The sequence below is a fragment of the Girardinichthys multiradiatus genome, chromosome 13, assembly GCF_021462225.1.
Source record: "Girardinichthys multiradiatus isolate DD_20200921_A chromosome 13, DD_fGirMul_XY1, whole genome shotgun sequence".
Lineage (NCBI taxonomy): Eukaryota > Metazoa > Chordata > Actinopteri > Cyprinodontiformes > Goodeidae > Girardinichthys > Girardinichthys multiradiatus.
In genome coordinates this window covers 19,205,944-19,228,861 of record NC_061806.1, presented here as the reverse complement: position 1 = coordinate 19,228,861, position 22,918 = coordinate 19,205,944, and the positions used below count along the sequence as shown (strand labels likewise).

The 22,918-nt window shown below is 39.1% G+C and overlaps 2 protein-coding genes across 7 annotated transcripts in view; one reads left to right on the top strand and one right to left on the bottom strand.

The window, feature by feature from the left end:
* igf2bp3 (insulin-like growth factor 2 mRNA binding protein 3) overlaps window positions 1-10,749 on the top strand; it is a 28,085-nt gene extending 17,336 nt beyond the window's left edge. For 2 of the 5 annotated variants that reach the window (XM_047383226.1, XM_047383231.1), the window contains 9 exons: window positions 518-640; window positions 783-918; window positions 2,583-2,714; window positions 2,884-2,952; window positions 4,542-4,664; window positions 4,758-4,832; window positions 4,986-5,117; window positions 5,218-5,331; window positions 7,919-10,749. In XM_047383226.1, coding sequence (XP_047239182.1) covers window positions 518-640; window positions 783-918; window positions 2,583-2,714; window positions 2,884-2,952; window positions 4,542-4,664; window positions 4,758-4,832; window positions 4,986-5,117; window positions 5,218-5,331; window positions 7,919-8,023 — 1,009 coding nt within the window. In that variant the 3' untranslated portion in view covers window positions 8,024-10,749. The remainder of the gene's footprint in view (window positions 1-517; window positions 641-782; window positions 919-2,582; window positions 2,715-2,883; window positions 2,953-4,541; window positions 4,665-4,757; window positions 4,833-4,985; window positions 5,118-5,217; window positions 5,332-7,918) is intronic. The other 3 variants (XM_047383227.1, XM_047383228.1, XM_047383230.1) reach the window with 3 other exon arrangements.
* Window positions 10,750-11,789: 1,040 nt separating this feature from the next.
* On the bottom strand, window positions 11,790-21,613 carry gpnmb (glycoprotein (transmembrane) nmb). 2 transcript variants are annotated; one of them, XM_047383224.1, is made up of 12 exons: window positions 21,377-21,613; window positions 19,187-19,342; window positions 18,936-19,097; window positions 18,015-18,188; window positions 17,761-17,922; window positions 17,350-17,673; window positions 15,539-15,598; window positions 15,241-15,444; window positions 14,874-14,979; window positions 14,307-14,527; window positions 14,104-14,194; window positions 11,790-12,933 (listed from the first exon to the last, which is right to left on the bottom strand). In XM_047383224.1, exons 1-12 carry the CDS (start codon window positions 21,447-21,449, stop codon window positions 12,780-12,782), a joined length of 1,887 nt encoding a protein of 628 aa, XP_047239180.1. In that variant the 5' UTR covers window positions 21,450-21,613; the 3' UTR covers window positions 11,790-12,779. The 2 variants fall into 2 exon arrangements, with proteins under 2 accessions (XP_047239180.1, XP_047239181.1); XM_047383225.1 differs by having other exon boundaries at window positions 18,957-19,097.
* Between the last annotated feature and the right edge of the window lie 1,305 nt (window positions 21,614-22,918).

Sequence of the window (22,918 nt, the reverse complement as noted above, 5' to 3'; positions counted from 1 at the left end):
TTCATGTTCCAGCGAGTAGTTTCTGCTGCAGTCACATCCTTTGCTTTTAATATTTGTACAATAATCTTCAACTTCAAACGGCTAATGACCGATGGTTGAATAGTGACTTCTGTTTGGCTGTCTATTTTTGCTGCATTCATGCTTGAACCAGTTTCAAGTGGTTTACAAGGTAACATGGCTTGGAAATTATTTTTCACTCATTGAAGAATGTGTATTTTATAAATTCGACCTGCTCAAAAAAGGAATTTTTCACAAGTCGTTATCTCTGGGAATTTCTGACAGAGAAATCAGGGTGAAATAAACAGGTGTGCAAACCTGAGAGGAGAGGATGTACTGAGCACGGTCTACTTGCAGAAAGCAGAGATGGATTAAATTGGTGCCTAATCAGAAAAATATTGACCTATTAATCAACTACCAAAACATCCATTAGTTGCAGCCCTGTTAGCAGGACGGGTCATGTTTCTGTTGTGTATTTGGTTGTTCTGTATTTGTAAATGTAACATGTCATCTTTTACAGCACTGAGGAAATCCCACTGAAGATCCTTGCACACAACAACTTTGTAGGAAGATTAATAGGGAAAGAAGGCCGTAACCTGAAGAAAATCGAGCAAGACACTGGGACCAAGATCACAATCTCACCGTAAGAAAGTTTGACATTGTTCACTGATGGCTCTTGTCTTTGTTCATGTGCGGTAAATTCACAAAGACGGCAGTCAGCACAGCATTAACTATAAATGTTTTTGTTGCTGTTGTGCATTGTCGTTATTTGACTGCTTCTTCAGGCTCCAGGATCTCACTTTATACAACCCTGAGCGGACAATAACGGTAAAGGGTTCCATCGATGCGTGCTCCAGAGCTGAGGAGGAGGTGATGAAGAAGATCAGGGAATCCTATGAGAGCGACATGGCTGCTATGAATGTAAGAATCTTCAACAGCAGGGTTCTGGCATTTGTATCCTTATTGTCAGCCAGTTTAAGTTCAGGTCACACTGTTAAAGCTCAATCTTCATTGTTCAGCACCTAAACATATTGTGACATGTCTACTTCATTTTTTGTTATTTTACAAAATAGGTGTTACAATTCATAATGTCATGCAGCAATACTGTATGCCATCGAGTTGCATTATCTTTGTTCTACATAATTGGTTCTAATCCTGCTTTCTTAGCTCACAGAAACAATATTGTAGTGTGACCAAACTCTCAAACTACATCTAGGTGTCCAGAAAACAAAATGAATGTAAAATTTTGAAAATCTCTCCATTAAGGCTACAAACTAGATTATGGTCACTTTTGAAGCATTTCAAGGTTGGTGTTCCTCTTCAATAAAATCCTGATGGCGTTTAAATTATGCAATTGATTGGCTGACTTTTTTTAAAGACAGAATAGCTTTTTAATGATGACACAAAGTTGTGACCAATTCAGCATTGTGATGAAACTTCATTTATAGAGGCTAAGCCTACATGCAAACCCAAAAAAGGTTATAGGCCTATGGGTGGGTTGATGCGTACACCACTGTAACAATGAAGACTTTGTATATAAGTACATTAACTCCAGAGGTGTTTATGTGGTCAATCAAGCTTTTTTCTACTTACCAGTAGTTGTATTCATTTTTGAGCAGTCCATCTTTTATATCTGACAATTTTCCAAAGTGACGGTCTTTAAAAAACAACTGCAGCGCTCACAAACTGTTTGATCGTCACACCTGCCACCTAATTTAAAGTTCCTACCTTGCATACAATATTTTCCTAAACAGAAAAGTGACACCTAGAGGCAAAACTAAGGGAATAAAAAACACTAAAATAGCTCATGTAGCCTTAAATAAAGCTTAGGTCACTTGTGAACAAACTCGTTTTACAACAATGCTTATTGGTGGTTCTTAGTAAATGTCACCTTATTAATATAAAGAAACTGAAAACTATATTGGCTGTACATACTGTTCAATTTATCCTTGATTTTATTTCTTAAGTTTATATTTATGCCTATTTGCTTGTACGCTGTGAGCGTGTAAAACCAAAATTCCTTGTTTGTGCACACAATCTTGGACGTTAAAGCAGATTCTGATTATGTTCTCATGGCGTATGAAACCCCTAACTTTGTGGGGGAAAAGAGACGTAAGTTCTTGTTTTGGGAAGTAAAACACTGAGTTCCTTTTTATAAGTGCACATCTTAAACTCAACTGCTATGGCAGCACATTCATATCCTGAATCTTCATGTGAAGACATGAATCCAAACTCATATAGGCAGCTCTTACAGGACTACTGTATATCCAACTTTGCCTAATATTTCTTTTTCCGCAGTTTTCAGTGTTGCAGGGCAAACTGTGTAAGGTTTAAAATAATGCACAAACTCATTGGTTTTGCTCTCGGCTGTAGTTGAACAAACGTAAAGCAATTACCTGAAGATGTTTTTATAGCTGGAAGTGGTTTGCAAGAAAATGCATTACCTGAAATGTAGAAAATCTAAGGTGGTGGTGTTAAATTTTTATTTATTTTTTTGCTGTCAGATTATAAATGCAATATTTTATCAGTAAGCTGACAAATGTATTTGAATTTCACCAATTAAAATATGGACATTTTATTTACAGCTCCAATCCAACCTCATTCCTGGCTTGAATCTGAACGCTTTGGGTTTGTTCCCCAGTGGCGCTCCAGGCATGGGTCCCTCCATGGCCAACGTCCCGCCTCCTCCTGGAGCTCATGGTGGATGCTTGTATGGCGTAAGTGGCAATCTGTTTTGCTATTAAAGCAGTCTGCTTTATATACTATAAAACCCAGAGCTGTTAACTTGGTTTTCTGCATTGAGTCAGGTCGGTGAAGTCAGCAATTGCAACGAAAGCAGAAATCAGTATTGAGCAACTGTGTTTCATTTTCCTTTTTCCCCTCTAGTGCAGCCCTTATGGGGCTGAGGGGCCATTTTGGGCTTCTATGCTGTCTGCAGGCAGCCAGCCGCTTGCTGTAAGTCACTCATCCCAAAGTGCTTTGCACGACTTGTGGCTGCTTGCTGCGAGATCAGGGGTTTGGGTTTGCTGCAAAGTTCTCCTTTATTTCCCTACATATTGGGATTTAGGCAGGCTCTAAATACTGAGTGACAAGGAGGAGCTCCTCCAATTTGATTCATTATTTATTGTGATCTTTATGGTTTTCCTGATAACGCTGTATACACAAAAACAAATCAAATGAATAGTTTTTGTACACTTTACCGAACATCTGTATCCCTGAAAATTAAGAGTAGTTTTGATGTTAATACCTGTGTTCTATCAAGTATGAACAGTCATCAATGGCTTCAGTGCCTTGCAAAGGTATTCACACTCTTAAACTACTACCACAAACCCCAGTGCAAGTTATTGTGGTTTTTATTTGTTAAAGTGCATAATTATGAAGCAGGAGGAAAAGTACACATGGTTTTCAAGAATAATTAGGTGGAAACAAGCGTGATTTTGCCACCATATTTCACAGGGGAGTTGCTGTGTTCAGGGTGATATGCACCACTGGTTTTCTGTCACATTTTGTAAATTGGCCAGAAAGTTCTTCTTGTTTCATCTGATCAGATCACCAAATTTCATGTTTGCCACAAGCCAAGTAGGGGCCACAGCAAACTGCAAAAAGTACTACTCGTGTCTTCTTTGTTCCAATTTCTTCTTGCAACTCGTCCACAAAGGCCAGATTTGTGGAGTGTGCAACTGTTTGTTTTTAACAGATTCTCCCACCTTAGCTGCTTATCTCTGCAGCAGCTCTAGAGTTACAATAAACCTCCTGAGTGCTTACTAACTGCAGCTCTACTTTTCTGGCCTGCTGGTTAGGGTGACAGCCATGCCATTCAATTTCCACTCTGGCTGAAACTGTGCTCTGTTTAATGCCCAGACACACCTTACCCCGGTTAAAACCCATGCAAATCCCGACCTGTACTGCTGTGTTCCTTGTTTCTCATGATGCCTATTGCTCACTAATTGTCACAAATGCACAAACACTTGAAAATTCCAGAAGTGTGAATATTTCTGCAAGGCATTGTATCTCAGAATGTAAATGAGTGACTTGCAAGCACAATGAGGCTCTGACAACCTTTGCAGAATCCTATATCTGGAAGCATCCACTTTGTATAGTCTGGAATTCTTAGTTTAGAAATCACACCTGAAACCGGAGAGCCTCTTCATGTTAAACTTTTCAGCCGATCAGTTAATCAAACCTTTCCCTTAAGTGCAATTAGTTTCCACTACCCTGTCTGGAAATCATACTGCAGCTTTTATCTTGACACCAATCACTTCCCTACACGTTTGACATGTTTTAAACTGATCTGGTCAGAAAACAATTTATCTTTTAGAAATCAACACAAACAGTTTAGAGATAAAGGTAATTTTATCTTGTTTTGTTCCTTCTGGATAGATGCTCTTCTTGATCAGTTGTTAATTTCAAGTGTCTACATTGAACTCTTACAGAATAGAGCAGCTTCTGCTTGATCCCCTATCCGGCTTTGCACGTTAGTTGCTGAAGTATTGGTTCCGTTTTAAGTCTTCTGGTCACATTTGTAACACTTTGTTGTTGCTCAGCAGGGCCAGCCGGAGTCTGAGACTGTTCACCTGTTCATTCCTGCGCTTGCTGTGGGAGCCATTATCGGAAAACAGGGTCAACACATCAAACAGCTGTCACACTTCGCTGGAGCCTCAATCAAGGTGAGGAAAAAGTTGTAAAGCTCATTTTTACAAAGATGTGATGTTGGCTCTGATAGAAGACGGGTGTTAATGCTGTGTTTTACCTGGTTTTAGATTGCTCCCGCAGAAGGTATGGATGCCAAGCAGAGAATGGTCATCATTGTTGGACCACCAGAAGCTCAGTTTAAGGTGAAACCTTCAAACTGTCTGGTTGATAGCTTGGAAGTTGTATCTCTTGCATTTTGGCTCTTCCCATATAACACACCTCAGTTGGAAAGAGCCAATGCTAAAATTAGTAACTACAGTTTGGTTAATCTCTGCTTCAACCTTTTTGTTCTCCAGGCACAATGTCGTATATTTGGAAAGCTTAAAGAAGAGAACTTTTTTGGGCCGAAGGAAGAGGTGAAGCTGGAAGCACACATCAAAGTTCCCTCCTTTGCTGCTGGACGCGTCATTGGGAAAGGTGGCAAAACGGTAAATGTATCTCTATAAATTGCTGCTCTCAAATGTTTACAAAAATGAATTAAACCAAAATGGTGCACCAGTAGCAATTTTTTCCTTAATGTGGCTGCAGGTGAATGAGCTGCAGAACTTGACCTGTGCGGAAGTGGTGGTGCCCAGGGACCAGACACCTGATGAGAACGACCAGGTCATAGTGAAGATTAGTGGACACTTCTTTGCATGCCAGGTTGGTCATGGAAAGCATGGATGTAGAATGTCAAAATTTTCAAGATATGCAATTATTTCCCTCAGATTAAAGGAACTATTCAAAGAATATTATGACCAATTGTATCTCTAACAGGCTAACTTGGCAGCTTTGTACATCTGGCAGAAAATACAAAATCGTTGCACCTAAAACAAAATGATAAACTATTTATTTAAAATCTAGCTTTATAAAACTTCAATTTTAAGGTCTTAAATGTGTTATTGGCATTGTTTTCCATAGTAAGTTGAAGAAAACTTGTGGAATCAATTAATAATTCTTTATTGCACCTCCTCTGGCTTGAGACATCCTAAATTCTCTGGATTTCACTTATTAAAACTAAGATTCTTCATCATTAAGGTTTAAGTATCCTCACGTAGTAGCTGAGGGGCCAGCTTTGTAGAATGTAGCCTTAATGCACATTTTACCCACCAAGGTCTTACCGTAAATTACCCACAGGCTTGAGTTTTTGTTGATAGCCTTGTCACTGAGGTTATCTGGCTTTTTAAAAGAAAAGGCAGATAAATAACTGCCTGAAAGATTACTACTCATTCCATCAATTTAGATGGAGTCGCAGGAGAAAAGCATCGTACAGTTTAATCCCTGTTAAGTCGACCAGATCCGTAACAACATAATGTGGGACACAGATCGTTCAAAATGTTAATTTCCATCTTTGGAATATGAGAACACTCGCTGTGCATGTTGAATCAAACTTCTGATATCACAAAATTTAAAATATTTTCTTTTTACACAAGTTTGATTTCTCCGTTGCAGGCAGTAATTCTCCCTCTTGTCTGTGAATCTGACCACTCTGCTTAGAAATGACAGAAATAATTTAGCAGTTATTGAACTTGTGACTTTCTGTCTCATACAAAACATTTAAGGCTACAGCCAAAAATGTCTGTCGAAAAAGATAAAAGCAGTATGTAGTAAGTAAATTTACTATTCAGTTGGGATTTGTTACTCCTCAAAATGTCACAGTGGGTTTCATGCTGTTGTACTGGTACAATTTATCAAGAGCCGTGAATACTAACATAATTTAAACAGAACAAGCAGCTAGCATTTATTTTTTTTATGCAACTAATCCAAATCCAGCTGCTTAAAGAAAATGCAAACAAATATTTTCTAGTAAAACAAGTTGATGCAAACAGCTGGGAGGCAAAACCAACAAGGCAACATCTTTAAAGAGTAACTCCAAATATTCGCAACAGTATTTCCTCTCCAAGGAATAACACCCAAACAGTGCCAGCTTTACTTCAAAGTCTTGCCCTGATTTGCCTCTAGTTTTTCATACTACACATGAAACAAATTGTTTGATCACCTTATTCTCATGCTTTTGTGCTTGCTCAAGTGTGCAGCTTCTAATGAAACAATCTATGTAGAATTTGTCATGCCTGGACCCACAGTTATGCTAAACTTGTGATTTAGGTTTGATTTTTAAGGCGTCTGTTCTGCAGGAGGTGTTTTTATTAATCGTTGTTCGAAAAATATTTTGTTTTGCATGCTGCAGAGTTCCTTAGTGCTCACTCTGCTTGTGCTCATGAAGTTTCTCCAGATTGCCCAGTTAGGTGGAGCTCAAAGAGGCTAAAGATGGGAAAGGTCTGACTTACTCCTTACCCTACATGGCTCTATTTTACTGACTGCAAAAATGGCTGCTAATACAAGAGCCGTTGGATACCTTCAGTCATTTGATTCAATGCTAAATAAAGTCATGCAGTTTTGGCTTTGGAAAACCGCACTGGTTAAGGGGCTAAAAATGCTGTGCAATTCTGTATAGAGTGGCACACCTGGTCACCTAAATCACCACTTGTACATTTACTATCTTAATGCCTTGCTTCTGTATCCAAAGTGCAGTTGCATATCACAAATGACTGGAAATTTGTCTTCCCATCTTTAACTGGGATGGCACCAGGCTTACAAACAAGCATTACCCCTCCTTCAATAGAGATTTAGGCTCTACTTTTACCCTCCAATCATCCACAATCTTTGTTTTATTGCTGATTTTATAGTTTAGGAACAGGAAAAATTAACCCTGTTTATTTCTTTTTGTTTTGTATTTTCCTAGCATACTGCGTTGGGTTTTCTGTCCTATAGCACTGTCTACCAATAGGTTTCCTTTACGACCTTGAAGTTTGTTTGGGCTTTGCATTTTAGGCTTGGCTAACAGGGAACAACGGACAATATTTGTCACCTTCCATGTTCATTTAGCGTACTAAAGGAGTTTTACAATTCCTTACATTCTTGCATCTGAAAGGTCTCTTTTTGGGGCCATGTTCCTGTCAATCAGGTATAACAGCTCATTGTGGCCTGCAAGACCTGATTAACTGCAGACTAATTTGTAGAACTTGACTTTTACAGTTGTCTGTTTTTAGAAATGCAAATTTCATGGTGATTCCACATTTTCCCCCTGTTATCTTTGGAAAAATACAATAATTTCAACATTTACTGTTTTCGGCTGCAAATGAAACTAAACATCCTATGAGGAGCGGGATTGTAGATTGAGCCATATGTGCAAATGAATTTTAAAATTGCAATGTAGTGTTTTGATGATACTCATTTTTGTCTGGTTTAGTTGGCCCAGAGGAAGATTCAGGAGATCCTGGCTCTGGTGAGGAGGCAACAGCAGCAGCCCAAACCTCCATCAGGAGCCCAACCTCAAATCCCACGCAGGAAGTAAAGGTCCAGCAGATCTGGAAGAACAGTGACTGGCTCCATCTTGGAACTCGAAAGGTGGACAGATGCAGATAAGCTCAGAGTGGGGAAAGAAAATGACAGTGGATCCTAACGCACATCTCAGGGGTCGGGTCATCAGAACCAAACATCCACCCCTCTCTGAACAACTTGATGACTTTAAAGTGGGGTGATAGGACCTTACACCTCTAAAACTCCACTCACCTCTCTGCATCAGCTGTGAGAATGTACTTGAGGAGGACCCCCCCCCCCCCCCCCTACCCTGGGTGTAGTTATTTTATTTTGTTCTTTTTACACTAAAATCGCAAAGAAATACGGAACCCCACCCCTCCCCTATCTCCTATCACCCCCTATGGTATGGTACCTTAAAGAAGTTTAGGTTGTTTAGTTTTTCTAAATTGGTTGAAGCTTTTTTTAACGAGTTTTTCCGTGGGAAAGAAAAAAAAAAAAGGCATTGCTTGGTCCTGGTCGGACCAACAGAGGTTTATTTGGGGGGAGGCTTGGTTCTGGCTGGGTGGGCCACATTTAGGGGAAAAAAATTCTAGTTTTAGGACAGGACCCCTGTGAAAGGGTGGAGTATATCAGGCGTCCTGCCGTCGGAATGACAGTGGCATTTTTAAAAAAAAAAGAAAAATTTGGATGCATTTTATAGATAAGACCTATATGAGTAGATCAATATATAAATATAAATAAATATATATATATATTTAGTGGAGGGGGTAGCACTGCAACTGACACTTCTGGGGAAAAGGGTGCCAAACTGCTGCTGCTGCCCTTAACCAATTAAATATGCATTTTGTTTAACTACCTCAGGATCTAGTACCTCAGAAGAGAAAAAAAGATTATATGGAGAAAAAAAAAAGTTCCTTTCTTTTTATTTTGCTTTTGTGGTATTTTGTATACTTTATAAAGCTGATAGTCTTTGAACACTTTTATTTTTTTAAGAAAATTTAAAATGTCTGGGTCAGCTGCCAACTGACCTTGCCTTCAACTTTGGTGCTTTAGGCAGCATTGTACATGTGGATGTGTGAACAAAGATGACCCTGTACATAGTTTATTTGTACATAGCAGCCTTGGAGCAAGAGTTGCCCAACACCCTCCCACCCTCAGCTGGCGGCTGACGGAGAAGTATATAGAGAAAAAAAATTGCTTCAGTTTCCCCCCACTCCCCTTCCGATGGTCCATCTTCTGGAAGACAACAAACAAGTACAGAACAAATCACATCCAAAAAATGCCAACCGTACATGTTTGCAGCAATGCCATTTAGTTTGGGGTTTCGTTGGTAGTTTTAATGTCAAGTTCTTTCTTTGCCTTCCTATGGGGGCTGCGATGGATCCTCCCTGTAGCTGTTGTCAGAGCATCTTGTTTTGTTTTTCTTTTTTCCCCTTTTGGTCTGTTTTATTTCTGGGTCATCTGCCGCTGTATTGATAATGCTGTCCTGGTAAGGTCCAAACGCTGCCATAGTGACATGGCCATCAAGTCATTTATATCCTCTGCATGGTGAGAGTAGGGGGAGTGGGACAGATGGATGCATTTTTATGTTTTGTGCTTTAAGAAAGTGAGCTGACCTGTTTTGCAACTTGATTCGTCTTTGTTTTTTTTTCTCTTTTTTTTTTTTTTTTGGGTCGCTCATACAAGTTAAGTCACATAATTGTGAATGAACCCCGACTCGGAAGGAAAGCAACGATCCAAATCGTAGTCCATTAATTTCCTTTGTTTCCATGCCGAATGTAAATATATATCAATTGTGGTAAAAGTGCTTGTGTATCCATGCTTCCACAGTAGAACGCAGTCTACCTCAGCTAAGGGGGTGAGAGGTGGGGGAGGGAGTTGCTGTGGCACTGAACGCCTCACCCCGCCCCCACTGAGCGCCAGCGCGCACCAATACCTCAGTACCCCGAACACTTGTTTCTACCTGGGCGCGCCCTCCTGACACCATGCTTAACTGAGGGGCACAAGTGATACTTAAAATGATCCTCCTGACACTCACTCTCCCCTCATCCAGTTTGTTTTTGATCTACCTCTTTAGACACATATTTGAATTAGAGGCATTCTTCCATTTGTTTGAATCCCACCCCCTCACACACACCTTTTGTCCACCTCCCCAGAAAAGAAATGAAAATTTAAATTCATTAACTTTGTAGAATTGAGAATAATGGAAAGTAATGGAAATGTTTTCTTTTGACAGTGTTTATATTTATATATAATTCTTTTGGCTTTATTGAAATCCTCAATGGTTATTCCTTTCTGCTTTCTCTTTTTGGTGGTGTGGCTTACATATATTCAAACTATTGCTATTTTTTCTGTAAGAAGTTCTTGGATTGTTTTTTTTTTTTTTTTTTTTGCTTTCAGTCTGATACAAAAAAGGACCTGTTTTTTTTTTTTTTTTTTTTTTCATCTTTCAGATTCATAAGACTTGGAGACAAGAAAATGCAAGTCCCTTTTGTCTTTCACAAATGCTACTCACTTGCTGATTTAACAGCATTTTTTGGTTAGCATTTCTTGGCTGTGTAATGTGGAACATAATTTTTTTTTCTTGGTATGGGACAAATTAGAGGGACTGAATCCGTAATGGAAAACTGATTACTTTAGCATGATATTCCCTCCTTCCCCTTTCAGCAACCATATTTGTGCCCCTTCACCTCCCCACAAATGCACAGCTCCACTTGTCAAATGCCTCTGAATAATAAAAAAAGGAATAAAAAAAAAAAATCAAAGTTTTATTTTTTTTAAGGTTGACATGAGACATAAGATGGTCTCTGTGACCAAACAAATATCTTGTATAATAAGAAATGCTGGTTTCTTGGAACATATTTTAAAGGTATTGGCCAGATTTAAATGTGAAAATAGGTCAAACCAACTTCAGATGTAGTTTATTTCCTAAATAACCAAATGGCACATTTGGTTTCTCTAAACGTAGCACAAAGGAAGGGACATTTGTTCTTTGGTTTGGCTGTTTCATGGTCATAAGTCTTATGCCAGGAGAAAACTTCAATATTTGCCAGTTGGCGACTGGTGCCTATTACTCCAGAATTTGGGAGTGGGGGGGATTAAATGGCCTGCCTGCAATCTTTACCACAGCCCTGTTGTTAGATCAACTTGGGTGTGTTGTTCATGCCAGATTGACCAACTGACTTGTAGCAAATGTTGCCTGAAGTGTAGGATACAAGATGGTGTGACCAGGTTGAGGAGGAGGGGGGACCTTGATGTTGTGACTTTGTACAATTCTCCCATGGAGGTCCCTGTTGGTTGAAAGGTTAAATTAATTTGCCAAGACGTCTTGTTTAATAAACGACACCAAGAAAGTGCAGATGGCAGAAAAAGCTGTATGGAATTGGTCTTGAAAATTTGGCAAGTCTTTCATATTTGCATTTCCCTTATAATTCTGACATCATTTACAAGGGAATAAACAGGCTTTCCTGTGGAACTAATTTCACCAAAATTGTTTGCTAGGCAAACGCTTAAAATTGGACTCGTAAGAGCACACCTTTCATTTGCAGTCCGTCCTTTACCATCGACATCCTTCCAATCAGCACCAGAGTAAAGTAAAAAAATATTCAGATTGCTGTGATACTGTGATAGATATTTTAAGCCAATTATGTTACAAGTGGTGATTCAGTCGGATAACCAAATGGGAATAGGAACAGATTTGTTACGGTTAAAGTTCTGAAGACCAGTTCAGATTCACCATCCACATTAATATTGATCATGACACAAGGCTTACTGGAGTAGACACTGGCCCAAACGCAGAATTTTGAAGTACTTGCATACTTTATTATCCAGTTGTGTTGTCATTTTCAGTGTACTTTGCTAGCAAAAAATACAGTACTGCATAGTTTCTTCAGGAAAGTAACAGATGCATTTTCTTTTACTGGATAGAAGAAAATGGTATGGGATAATATTTGAGTTGCCAGATATTACTGCTTTTTTGCCATTTTCTAAAGCAACTTAAGCGATTTGTAAAAACAAAAACTGATCTTTAACCCCGTAACTGCTGAATATGAACTTCAGTGTTATTTCTTGATCTGTGCTGCATACATACTCGGTGCCGATATTTCATACTCAAATCGGCTCTTTTGCCTGCATTTTTCTGTGATTTGCACATCATAAAGGATACAAAAAAACCTGTTGTCACATTAAAACATGCAGTGTACTGTCAGGAGGCCAGATGTCTCTCCTGTCATCCTTCCATGTACTCTCAGCAAACATTGAACATGATTTTTCATCTACTCCATTTAGGAGAGCACTAAACAATCTTTATTGGTCATAAGAACCCATGAATTAATTACATTTGAAAAAAAGGTATGAAGCAGACATTAAGGAGATGAGTGGTTAGACAACTTTAAGACATTATGCTTTTAAATTATTTGGGACTTGCATTTTAATGTTTAAATGGTTAAGAGTAATTTAAAAAACGTGAAGGTTTTATTAATTTGAGGAAAAAGGTGTAAATCAATGTTAAAATTCCATATATTCCTTTTAATCAAAGGTACCAATATGACTGATTGAAACCTCTCTACGGCAAATGGAATCCAAGCCCGCACTAAGTTAAACAACCTCTTTAGTATATCCTTTCATCTGAATAGCATTAGGTTTGGCTGAAGACAACACACTAGACAATCTAAATTAGGACACAACGTGCTGTTAATATCAATTGGCTTCACTTCAGTTCACAAGTGATAATCTGTCTTTTTTATTTTAAAGTACAAGAGGAAAGCTTATTCAATGCAATACCCAAAACACTACAAAGAGTGTCTTTCAGTCAGCAGGTGGCGGCTCTCCTCGCTGGAGCGGGAGAGCACCTCCCTCAGGCGAACCATGTGACCTGCAGCACCAGAACGGGCACAGGCGTCCTCGACCACTGACCTTCGGATGGGCCGGTATACCTTGTGACGCCTAAAAAAAATTAAGAATTAAAAAAACCTTGACAGGGTCGTGATTCTTTGCCTTTGTTTTGCATAAGAAGACATCTCTTACCAGTGATTACGTGGGGCTGTAAACATCAAGGTTTGCAAGTACCACCATAATGCTAGACATTTTAAAAATGTTTTACAACAATTAAATTTTATAGGAGTGCCATGTCATAAAACACCCATTCATCTTCTGTACCTGCTTAATCCATGCAGGGTTGCTACTGCCAATTTTCTCATCTGATTGGTAAAAGGCTGACTCCACAGGACACCAGTCTATCACAAAGACTTGGAGGAGACAAACTCTCACACTTGAGGGCATTTCAAACTGGCCCCAATCATCCCTGCATGCATGCTTTAGCACTCTAGGAGGGAACCAGAATACCTGGAAATAACAGGTGCATCCACAGGAAGAAAACACCAGTTCCCTGCTGAAAAGGGATTAAAACCCAGGACCGCGTTGCTGCAAGGCAATAATGCTAACACCTGCACAACCATGCAGTTTTCTTAGTTTAAAGACAGAAAATAGCAACTTATACATCAGCAATATAAAAATGGTTGAAAAGTACATTTAAATTAGTGTTCAATCTTTACTCAACTTTATATGTGCATTTTTTTACTTTTTAAAAATAAGAGAAAAGTCCTCTTAAGTCTGAATCAGAAGGCTGGAGGATTGTTGCCAGTTATGCTATCAAAATCCAAAATGGCTGACTTGCAAAACTTGATATTGTTTGCACTTTTAAACAGACTCTTAGTAAATATGTTGCCACATTGTTTACATATTAACAAAATCAGGGAAATACATTGGTATTAGCCTGTGTGACTATGGTTGGACTGGTAAATGAGCAAATCCCACTGATTTCTGATCATGGATAGAAAAAAAGTTAAATTGGGTTCAATTAAACTGCATCAAGGATTTTTATTTTAGCTGTTGATTTTTTTATTTTATTTAGCTCAGCTTCACAGGTAATTTGGATACCAAGATCTCTTCTAAGAACCACCAAGGGGAGCCTAAATACCACCAGTGGTATTTGCACCACAGTTTGAGATCCAGGACCCTACACTCTTTGCTGAAAATTTTCATTGCCTGTTGTTGTGTTATCATTAATTTACAGGATGTACTACAAGAATAATTGTGTAATTGTGACACACTCACCGGTAGATCACGTAGGCAATAATTGCAAAGACTGCCACCAGCACGGCGCTTGAAGTAAGAACCACCAGGGCAGTGCTTGGAGTTTTAGGCACTGGGATGCACAAACAAAGCAACAGAGACACTTTTCATTTTCCTATATTGATTAATAATTAATTAAATACTTGAATAGGGCATTATTGTTCTAGAACACTTCTCTAACCAACCGGGTGCATCCCAGGACTTGCTGATGGTGATCGTGGTGCTGGCAAGTGCCATGCTGCTGGAGTTCTCCAGGGTGATGTTCACGCAGTAGGTGCCGGGTTCCAGAAACCTTCGCTGCAGATGCACCACACACTCTGACGACGGCGGCACATCATCGCACATGATGTTGTGCACCTGAGTGCAGCTGGGGTCTGACACAATGGTGCAGGTTGAAGTGGGGATGCTGACAGGGAGCAAGGTTAAGGTTAGTTGGTCCTTTTTTCTCACAGAATTGTCTCACATGTTGCTTTTTACAACAGCAGACCACAATTTTACAAATAAATAAAACTGATGATTTAGGCTCTGTCACAACTCAACACATTTAAAGTACCTTATGTCTAATGACATTCTTATGTTTGACAATTGTTCAGTATTAATCTAAAAGATAACTTAACATCAAATATAGAGTTCAACCACATCCTAATATTGCGAATGAAATGATAATTCCAGATGCCAATATGGAGACAAACATATAATGAAAAATAAAGTTTTTATATTTTATGTAAAATAATTGAAAACTAAATGCAGACCTGCCCAGACATTTCACGTGGAAGTTGACATCAGTGTTGGTCATCCTGGCAGCCGACACGCCCACAATGCGACTGTCTAGCCGGTTCCTTAGTGGGTGCTTTGGCTCTGCGTAGAACATGAAATTACAAGACGTTGGGTGGTTTTATGGCTCTAATTAATGGAGCTAATGCAATTATGAAAAGATAATGGCAACATCTTCAGATTAAGAATTGGAAAGAAATGAAACCTTTAATCCATGTTCAACGTTTATTTCAGTCAATGAAGGCAGTGCTACTTTTAGTGCTTGAAACCTTTCAGATATTCTCCTAAGTTGCTCGGTTTGGTTGACATGTATCAGTCTGGAAAGGAGAGAACATTTCCACCTACCAACTATGGTGATGTTGCCTGAAAAGGTCCCGTAGGCATAACGGAAACACTCGTTGCTGTTAAGACCCCTGCTTCGGAGCCAAGGCAGGGTGGTGGGGTTGGTTTTGGTGGCACCAGTAGAAGGAAGAGGCTCTGTTGTGGAAAAGCCAGTCGTCACAGTAGAGGAAGTGGATGAATTAACAGGCTGGCTGGTCTTGGGTGGCACTGAAAAAGAGAAGAGGGACAAATAAAAGCATTTAAACTCTTCTTTTCAGAAGAGAAAGAGAAAAATGGATCCCAAACCTACAAGGAAACTCACCCAGTGTTGTCTTGCTCTTGGTTGTGACAATGTGGGTCGCTGGAAGAGTTGTGGGAGCCACTGACAGAGAAGACCCAGATGTAAAACTTTCAGAATCATAGCTGTCTTAATACTTGATTACATTATATTTTAGGATATTGTGTTCCATCAGAGGCGATTTAATGGTGTGCAGGCAAAACTCTTAACACATATTAAACCCTTCATTTCACACTTATCGGTCAGAGCCACCAGAAAGATGGTAGTGATGAAGAAAGGAATGGGTGGAGAATCAACCAGTCCAAATCAGAAAGGTTGGCTTCATTGTGGATGCATTAGGACCATGCAAAAAACTTTGACTTTTGAGTTTAAGGACTGAAGTTTAAACCAAATATTAACATACACTGTGTAAGAAAAAACATAACATTTTTATTTTTTCTTACTGACATCAAATTGAACTAATGTTTTAGCTCAGTCACAATTAGAAAAATGATTTCTATTTGAGAGATTCTAGAATAATAAAAGAGATCATTTATTTCACAACATTTGAGTTAAACGGGGGCACAACTGTAGATTTATTCTAAGGCAACAATAAAACAATACAAATATCAGCCAAGATGTTAGGAAGAGAATTATGGAGACGTTTGGTTCATTCCTGATTACAATTTCCAGACGCCTGAAGATGCCACGTTCATCTGTTGACACAATTGAGTTTAAGCAGTGTATGAATGTCCAACCATCATACCAGTCAGAAAAGAGACCGGTTCTGTGTCACAGAGATGGACATGCTTGGTGCGACATTTGCAAACAGACACCAGCACCAAAGTAAAAGACCTAGTGAAGATGTTGGTTGAAGATAGTAAGAATATGTTATCTGCAGTGAATCCTGTGACGACATGGGCAGTGAGGAAGAAGCCATTACTCCAAAAGCAACATAAAAAACAAAATTACAGTTTGCAAATGCACTCCATATCAAAGACCTCCTTTTTCCTGATGAAACTAAAATTGAAGCATTTGACAGTGATAGCCTGTGTATTTGGAGGAAAATGGAGAAACTTGAAAGCCTCAGAACATCATCCCGTCTGTGGAGTACGATGATGGCAGCATCATGTTGTGTGGCTGTTTTGCTGCAAGAGGGACTGATGCACTTCAAATAGATGGCATCATGAAAAAAGAACATTATGTGGAAATATTGAAGCAACATCTCAAGACATCAGCATGGAAGTTAATGCTTTGAACAACTGTTTTCCAAATGAATAATGACCCTAAACCCTAATAGAAAATTAGCAGACAGAGCTGAAAAGGTGTGTGTGAACAAGGTATAGCGTGGTCTACAAACATGACTCAGTTACACAACTCTATCAGTAGGAGAGGGCCACAATTGTAACAATTGTGAGAAGCTTATGGAAGGATACCTAAAATCTTGAACCCAAGGCATTGAATTTAAAGGCAAATCAGAAAAACATAAAGGAAATGTATGTAAACCCACAATATTGTAAGAAAGATATTTAAAAAATCTCTAACAACCTCCTTGCTCATTATTCAGGCATTTCTACGGAAACCGTGGGATTTCTTTACATTCTGCCAAGCCAACCAACTACAGTGCTGTAAAAAAAATATTGACCAGCGTACAGATTTTTCCTGTTTTTGCTTTTGTGTCACACTGATATGTTTCAGATCGCTACACTCAATTTTTAACACCAGACATACTGCAGTTGCTTCATGGACCTCAAACAGTTTGGTTGTTCAAGTAGAAAACAGTAAAAAACATTGTACCATTGAACCAGGATCCTTCTACACGTGCTTTTTCGTGCCTAGCTGTCTCAGTTGAGTACCTGTGAGAGGTGGCAATGTGGGGCGCCTTGGAGTCGGAGTGGCAGAAGTGGGTGGACACTCCTCAGGAAATGCAGCCTCCACCACCAGCTTCACATTCATCGTCCCCAGTGTGCTGTAGGTGTGTGTGGTCACCTCGCGGTGTGTTACGAGCTGGTTGCCGTCTCTAAAGTCCCAGATGTAGTCCACTGAAGCAGCTGTCTTTAGGTAGCCGCTGGGGTCATGGAGTTGCACCTTGAACACAATCTCCTCTCCACGGATGAAAACACCGGCAGTCTTGTTGACTGCAGACCTCTGGGAGATTTCAACTGCCAGTGGGATCTTATCTGAGGGCATGTGGGGAGCAGCTGTTATTTTTTAAAACTTTTTGATTGTGTTCTGTCTGATAGTTGAGCTTGTAAATATGTCTCCACCTGTGACTAAGAAGACGGTGTTATCATTGGTGAGGGGGCTGTACTTCCTGCGCTCACGCTTCCTGTAGACCATTACCTCCATGACTTCTGCCCCCAGTGGGATATTAGTGGTGTTGATGGTCACACTGGAGGATGAGCCATCGCATGTTTCATAGTACTGGCCTAGAATAGAAAGCAGAGATTAAAAAGAAGGAGTCTCAGATTTTGGTCTGTTGGTTGTTGTGGTTGCTGGTCTGCAGACTTATCATGCTTGCCCATTGTGTGCCAAACATAGACGTAGCTCTTGCGCCTCCAGTCATTGCTCTGCGGGAATGGCTTCCCATCAGGGAACACATTACATTTTGTTGTGTCTGTGCACTTCCCAAAACCATAATCATCCAACCAAGAAATCCAGTTATACACATAGCCTGAACGAAGCTGTCCGTTGGCTGTAAAAGACAAAGCAGTGGATGTCTTGTTAAAAAAATAAGGACCGACCTACATTAGTTAACATTATTATTATGTTCACAGGTAAATTAGATTCAGGGACCTTTATTATTCAGTGATTTTAAATGTGAAAATGTGGCAACTAATGGAAGGATTATATAAAAGGTTAAAACTGTGTTCAGCAAATTCAGTCTTAAATAAGCAAACATTTATTTCAATGGATCTTTCATTTTATTTGGATGCAAACCCCTATTTATGTATTTTTTTACCTGTTGGTCCAGTGGATTTAATGGGTTGTCTCTGACAGAAATAAACAGCCAAAACAGAACATGTGCCTCAAATTGTCTTTTTGGTTTTGTTTGTTGGCAATCAATGCGGTGGAGTCACAAATGGTACACTAGGGCCAATAAAGCTGCCAGACACTGACTCTAGGATGTAGATGGAAATCTTCAGATAAAGATCAACTCTGTACTGACTTTTAGCCATGGGAAACTCTGCTTTTTTTGTGCTAAATTTAGCAGGTTAACTTGAAATTATTTCCTTCAACGATCCACATATTAAAAACTGCTGAATGTTTTACATCCAGTCTTCATCAAGCTGTACATTGTTTTTCTATTTTTTTCTCCACTATGCCTGAGTGGTTAAAAAAACAGGTATCATAGCTTTTGTAATTTTCCAGACTGATAGTTTTTCTGTGTCATGCAGGTGTGATGTGCCATTTATGCCCTGGCCTGGCTTCCTGGCAGCACCTGAGGCCTCCAGCTCCATACCATCCTCGCAGTGCTCATCCCAGACAAGGTCCCCGTTGGCGTCTTCCTTCTGGCACGGAGGATACTCCAACTTGGCAGTAAATGTTATACATGAGCCATTGAGTGCCGGGCTGTCGCTGGTCAGGCGGACCTTTGGTTTACCTGCAGTGAGGTGCACATTACTGGTTAACGACCGAAAAATAATCAGCAGACATTTTGAAGTTAAAAACAGTAACACAAAACTAATTCACCCCTGTGATGCATGAGCTCTCTTGACTTTGAGTTTAATGGTGGGTAAAGGTAATCATTCCATGGATTGGTGTCAGGCTCCCATCCAGGGACTGTCGGGACTGGAAACGGAAACTTGCCAGCTAATGAATGCTTGTGGGGGAAAACATCACGATATGCTAGAAGGGAAGACAAACACAAAAAGAGTGGTCTGAAAAAGCAAGAAATTCAAGCAAGGTTTTTACACAGTGATTTTATGATGATTTATGTTATAGTGATTATAGTGTTATAGTGATTTTGTGTCATAGACCTACTCAAAACAGCACATAATTAAAAGAAAATCTTTTTTTACAAATAAAATGTGAAAAGTTTGATGTGTATTTGTATTTTGCCCTTCTTAGTCAATACTTTGAAGCGCAATCTTCCACTGCTGTTACAGCCTGAGGTATATTTCTATCAGCTTTGCAAATGTACAAACTGAAATTGTTTGCCCAATCCACGTGTTTTAATAAATATCTCAAACACAGCCAGATTAGACAGACAGCCTCTGTGAGCAGCATTTTTTAAGTCTTGTCACAGATTCTGAGCTGGATTTGATCAACTCTGACCTTGCGTGATGCTGCCACCACCATGTTTCATAGTAGGAATTTAGTGTTTTTGTGCACAGTGTTTGTTTTCACTATGTTCAAAAGTTCAAATTTGTCTCATCTGACGAAGCACTTTCTTCCTCTTGTATTGTGTGACCTCACTGCTTGTGGCAAACTGGGAACTCTGAACTTCTGATGGCTCTTTTATTTTGTTACCGTGGCTTTCTTCTTGCCACAGAATTCGTGGAGTACACAACTTATATTCTCCCGGCTGAGCCGTGCATCTCTGCATCTCTTCCAGAGTTACCATGGACCTCTTGGCTGCTTCTCTGATTGATGATATCCCTGCCATTCAGTTTAGCTTCAATGATGCTTTTTAAGATGGGATATTTTTTTAAACTTAATCCTGCTTCAAACCTTTCCGCAGCTTTGACCCCTGACCTGTCTGCTGTGTTCCTTAGTCTTCTTGATGCTGTTTGTTCTCTAACACTTCTGAGGCCTTCATGGAACACCTGATTCATACTGAGATTGAACTACACATAGGTGGACTCTATTTACTAATCGTGTGTTTTCTAAAGACAGTGGTTAGAGGATTATTTTACGGTGGATCCGAGAAATTGAGACTAACAACAAACGTTTGATACACTTTTCTTTTTTTTTTTTTATGTGAAAATTACTTCTACTTTACACTTACTCCACCTCGGGTTGATCTATCAAATAAAATCCTAATAAAAAACATTGAAACTTGTGGTTTTTATGTGACATGTAAATGCGACAGAAAGTTCAAAGTAAAAACATGACTCTCGTTTTGAAAATAAAAACGGTGAACCTCTCTAAAAAAAAAAAAAAAAAGCAAACCAAAAGCCAAATTCTTCTTTTCAAATTCTTAGATACTCCGAATAAATTGACATGAAGATAAGTACCTAATGAGTAAAAATCCACTTTGGTTGTTTAAAATACAAATTATAGACAAAATGTGAGTAAAAAGTTATCGTGATAAAATGATTCGTTTCCGACCAAACCTCTACATGCGTTTTGGTTTGGGTTTTATTTCTTTCTTATCAGAATGATCCGGTCCAGAATTGTTACCTAAATCATCTAAATTTAGCCTTGGTGACACATTTTAAATGACAAATCTGGACGGAGGGCAGACAAAAACAACAAATTCCATCGATCTAATGTGATTTGAGGAGAAAATCACTCGAGTATCAGCAGGCAGACATGGGTGCGGACAAGCTACCCCACTGCAATCAAACCAAGAGAATTGTATATTAATGTCATTTATTTTGTATGCTCAATTGAACACGCCTTTGGAATTTATTAACCCGTTATTATGTATGAAAGTTAAGTAATTCGTTGGCGATTTAGTAAAAAATGAATAGTGTTCTTGGAGATATTACATTATTTGAGGGATGACATTTGATCTGTGATTTGAAGCTTGAGCATGCGCCTTAATTAGTTTCATGGGACTGACTGCAGAGAGCTGAACATAAGACAGCTATTATGGAAACTGTGGGATGGATCATTAAGCTTCTAAGTTATAATAGTTAAAAGATAACATTTAAAGCAGGCAAATTTCTGTTTGTTCAAACAATTTCGTTTTCACTAAAACAGGTTCAAACTTACTTTTTCGCCCATCAGCTTGGTAAACACAGCAGGCGCAATAAGCCAAGAGAGACAAATTCTGCAGGATGCCCATGACCACCAGTCCAGAACAGGGGAAGCAAATTTTCTAATCTTAAAAAAAACAATAACTCAGTTTTACAACCTGCGAAAACTGTTTCTGACCGGACCGATCCAGCTTGTGGTTCCCTCTCCTCGCACAGCACCTTCTCCCCTCCTGTCTGCAGGGATGTCCTCTAATTTAACGGTGTCCTCTGAGCGCACTAACATGTGATACCTCCTAATAAGGAGCATCGCATTACTCATTAAGACTCACCATGAGGCGGTGCGCATGCTCGTTTTCCTCTTCGACAAACAATATAAACTATTAGATAAATCCGTTTAAAAAAATATTTAAAAGACAGTGGACGCTATTGTGATTATTTACTGATTACTTCATTTTAGGTTTATTATTAAGTACAATTTTCTAGTCTGGGCTATTTTCTGTGGATTTAATACACCCCTTTGCTAAATAATAAACGCCTGCCTTTTGCGTAAATGCATTTGCCTTTTTTAAGATTTCTTTTTCGATACAAATATTACAGAATATATATACATAGAATGTGTGGAACAAATTTAATCAGTGTGAAGTTTTAAAATGACATGATAAAATCCAATATAACAGAAAACATAATCTTTTCGTTAAAGTAGACATCTGATAACACTAAAACAAAACACGCCTGACAGGCCCCTACATGACTGAATTATTCCTAACTTTTTTTTTTTTATCGCGTGGAGCCGTTTGATGATCTCTCACGCACCCCCAGATGCGCCCGCAAAAAAAAAAAAAAAAAAAAGCAGAAGGAAGAGGCATGATACCCGGTGCTGTGCGTGTTCGTTCTTCCTCACCATCTAACATGTGATTATAATTTTGTTGAAGTCCTCTGCTGTCACAAGGAGGTTTGGAAACGGTGTCAAAAGGGCGTCCGTAGAACTGAACAGAACTGAAGCTTAAATGTCTGTACAGAAGTCAGGAGGAGGGCGTTCTGCTCAGTCATGCAACCAAAACCTTTCATCCATAAGCATACAGACATATGATTTACATCCATCTGAAGTGGAATGATGAACACATCGCTTTTATTGAAAGAAAACGTTTTTGTTCTGCCATGCCGATCGAATCCAAAGTGATGCGCAGATAACATCAGCAATTAAATAACACCGAAATCTATTACTATAATAATAGTGAAAATAATTATCTCATTGTTTATTGACTTAATAAATTGCTAGAAGAAAATCTAAACCTTTTAACTAAATAACTAGACTGTTGTATTAAACTGAAATTTCTTAAATGAAACCAGCAGGTTTATCTCTTATTTACGGATGTCAGATTAAGTCAGACGATAAAAAGCAAAACATTATTACAATTTCCTGAACTACAACTATTGTATGAAAATAAAACATAGAGGGAAGCGTCGTCTTCTTTTATTCTATATTAGACCACTGCAGACTAAACTGAGTAGAGACTTCAGGATAATGCTGAAAACATCAGCTGAAACCGAGACTTTT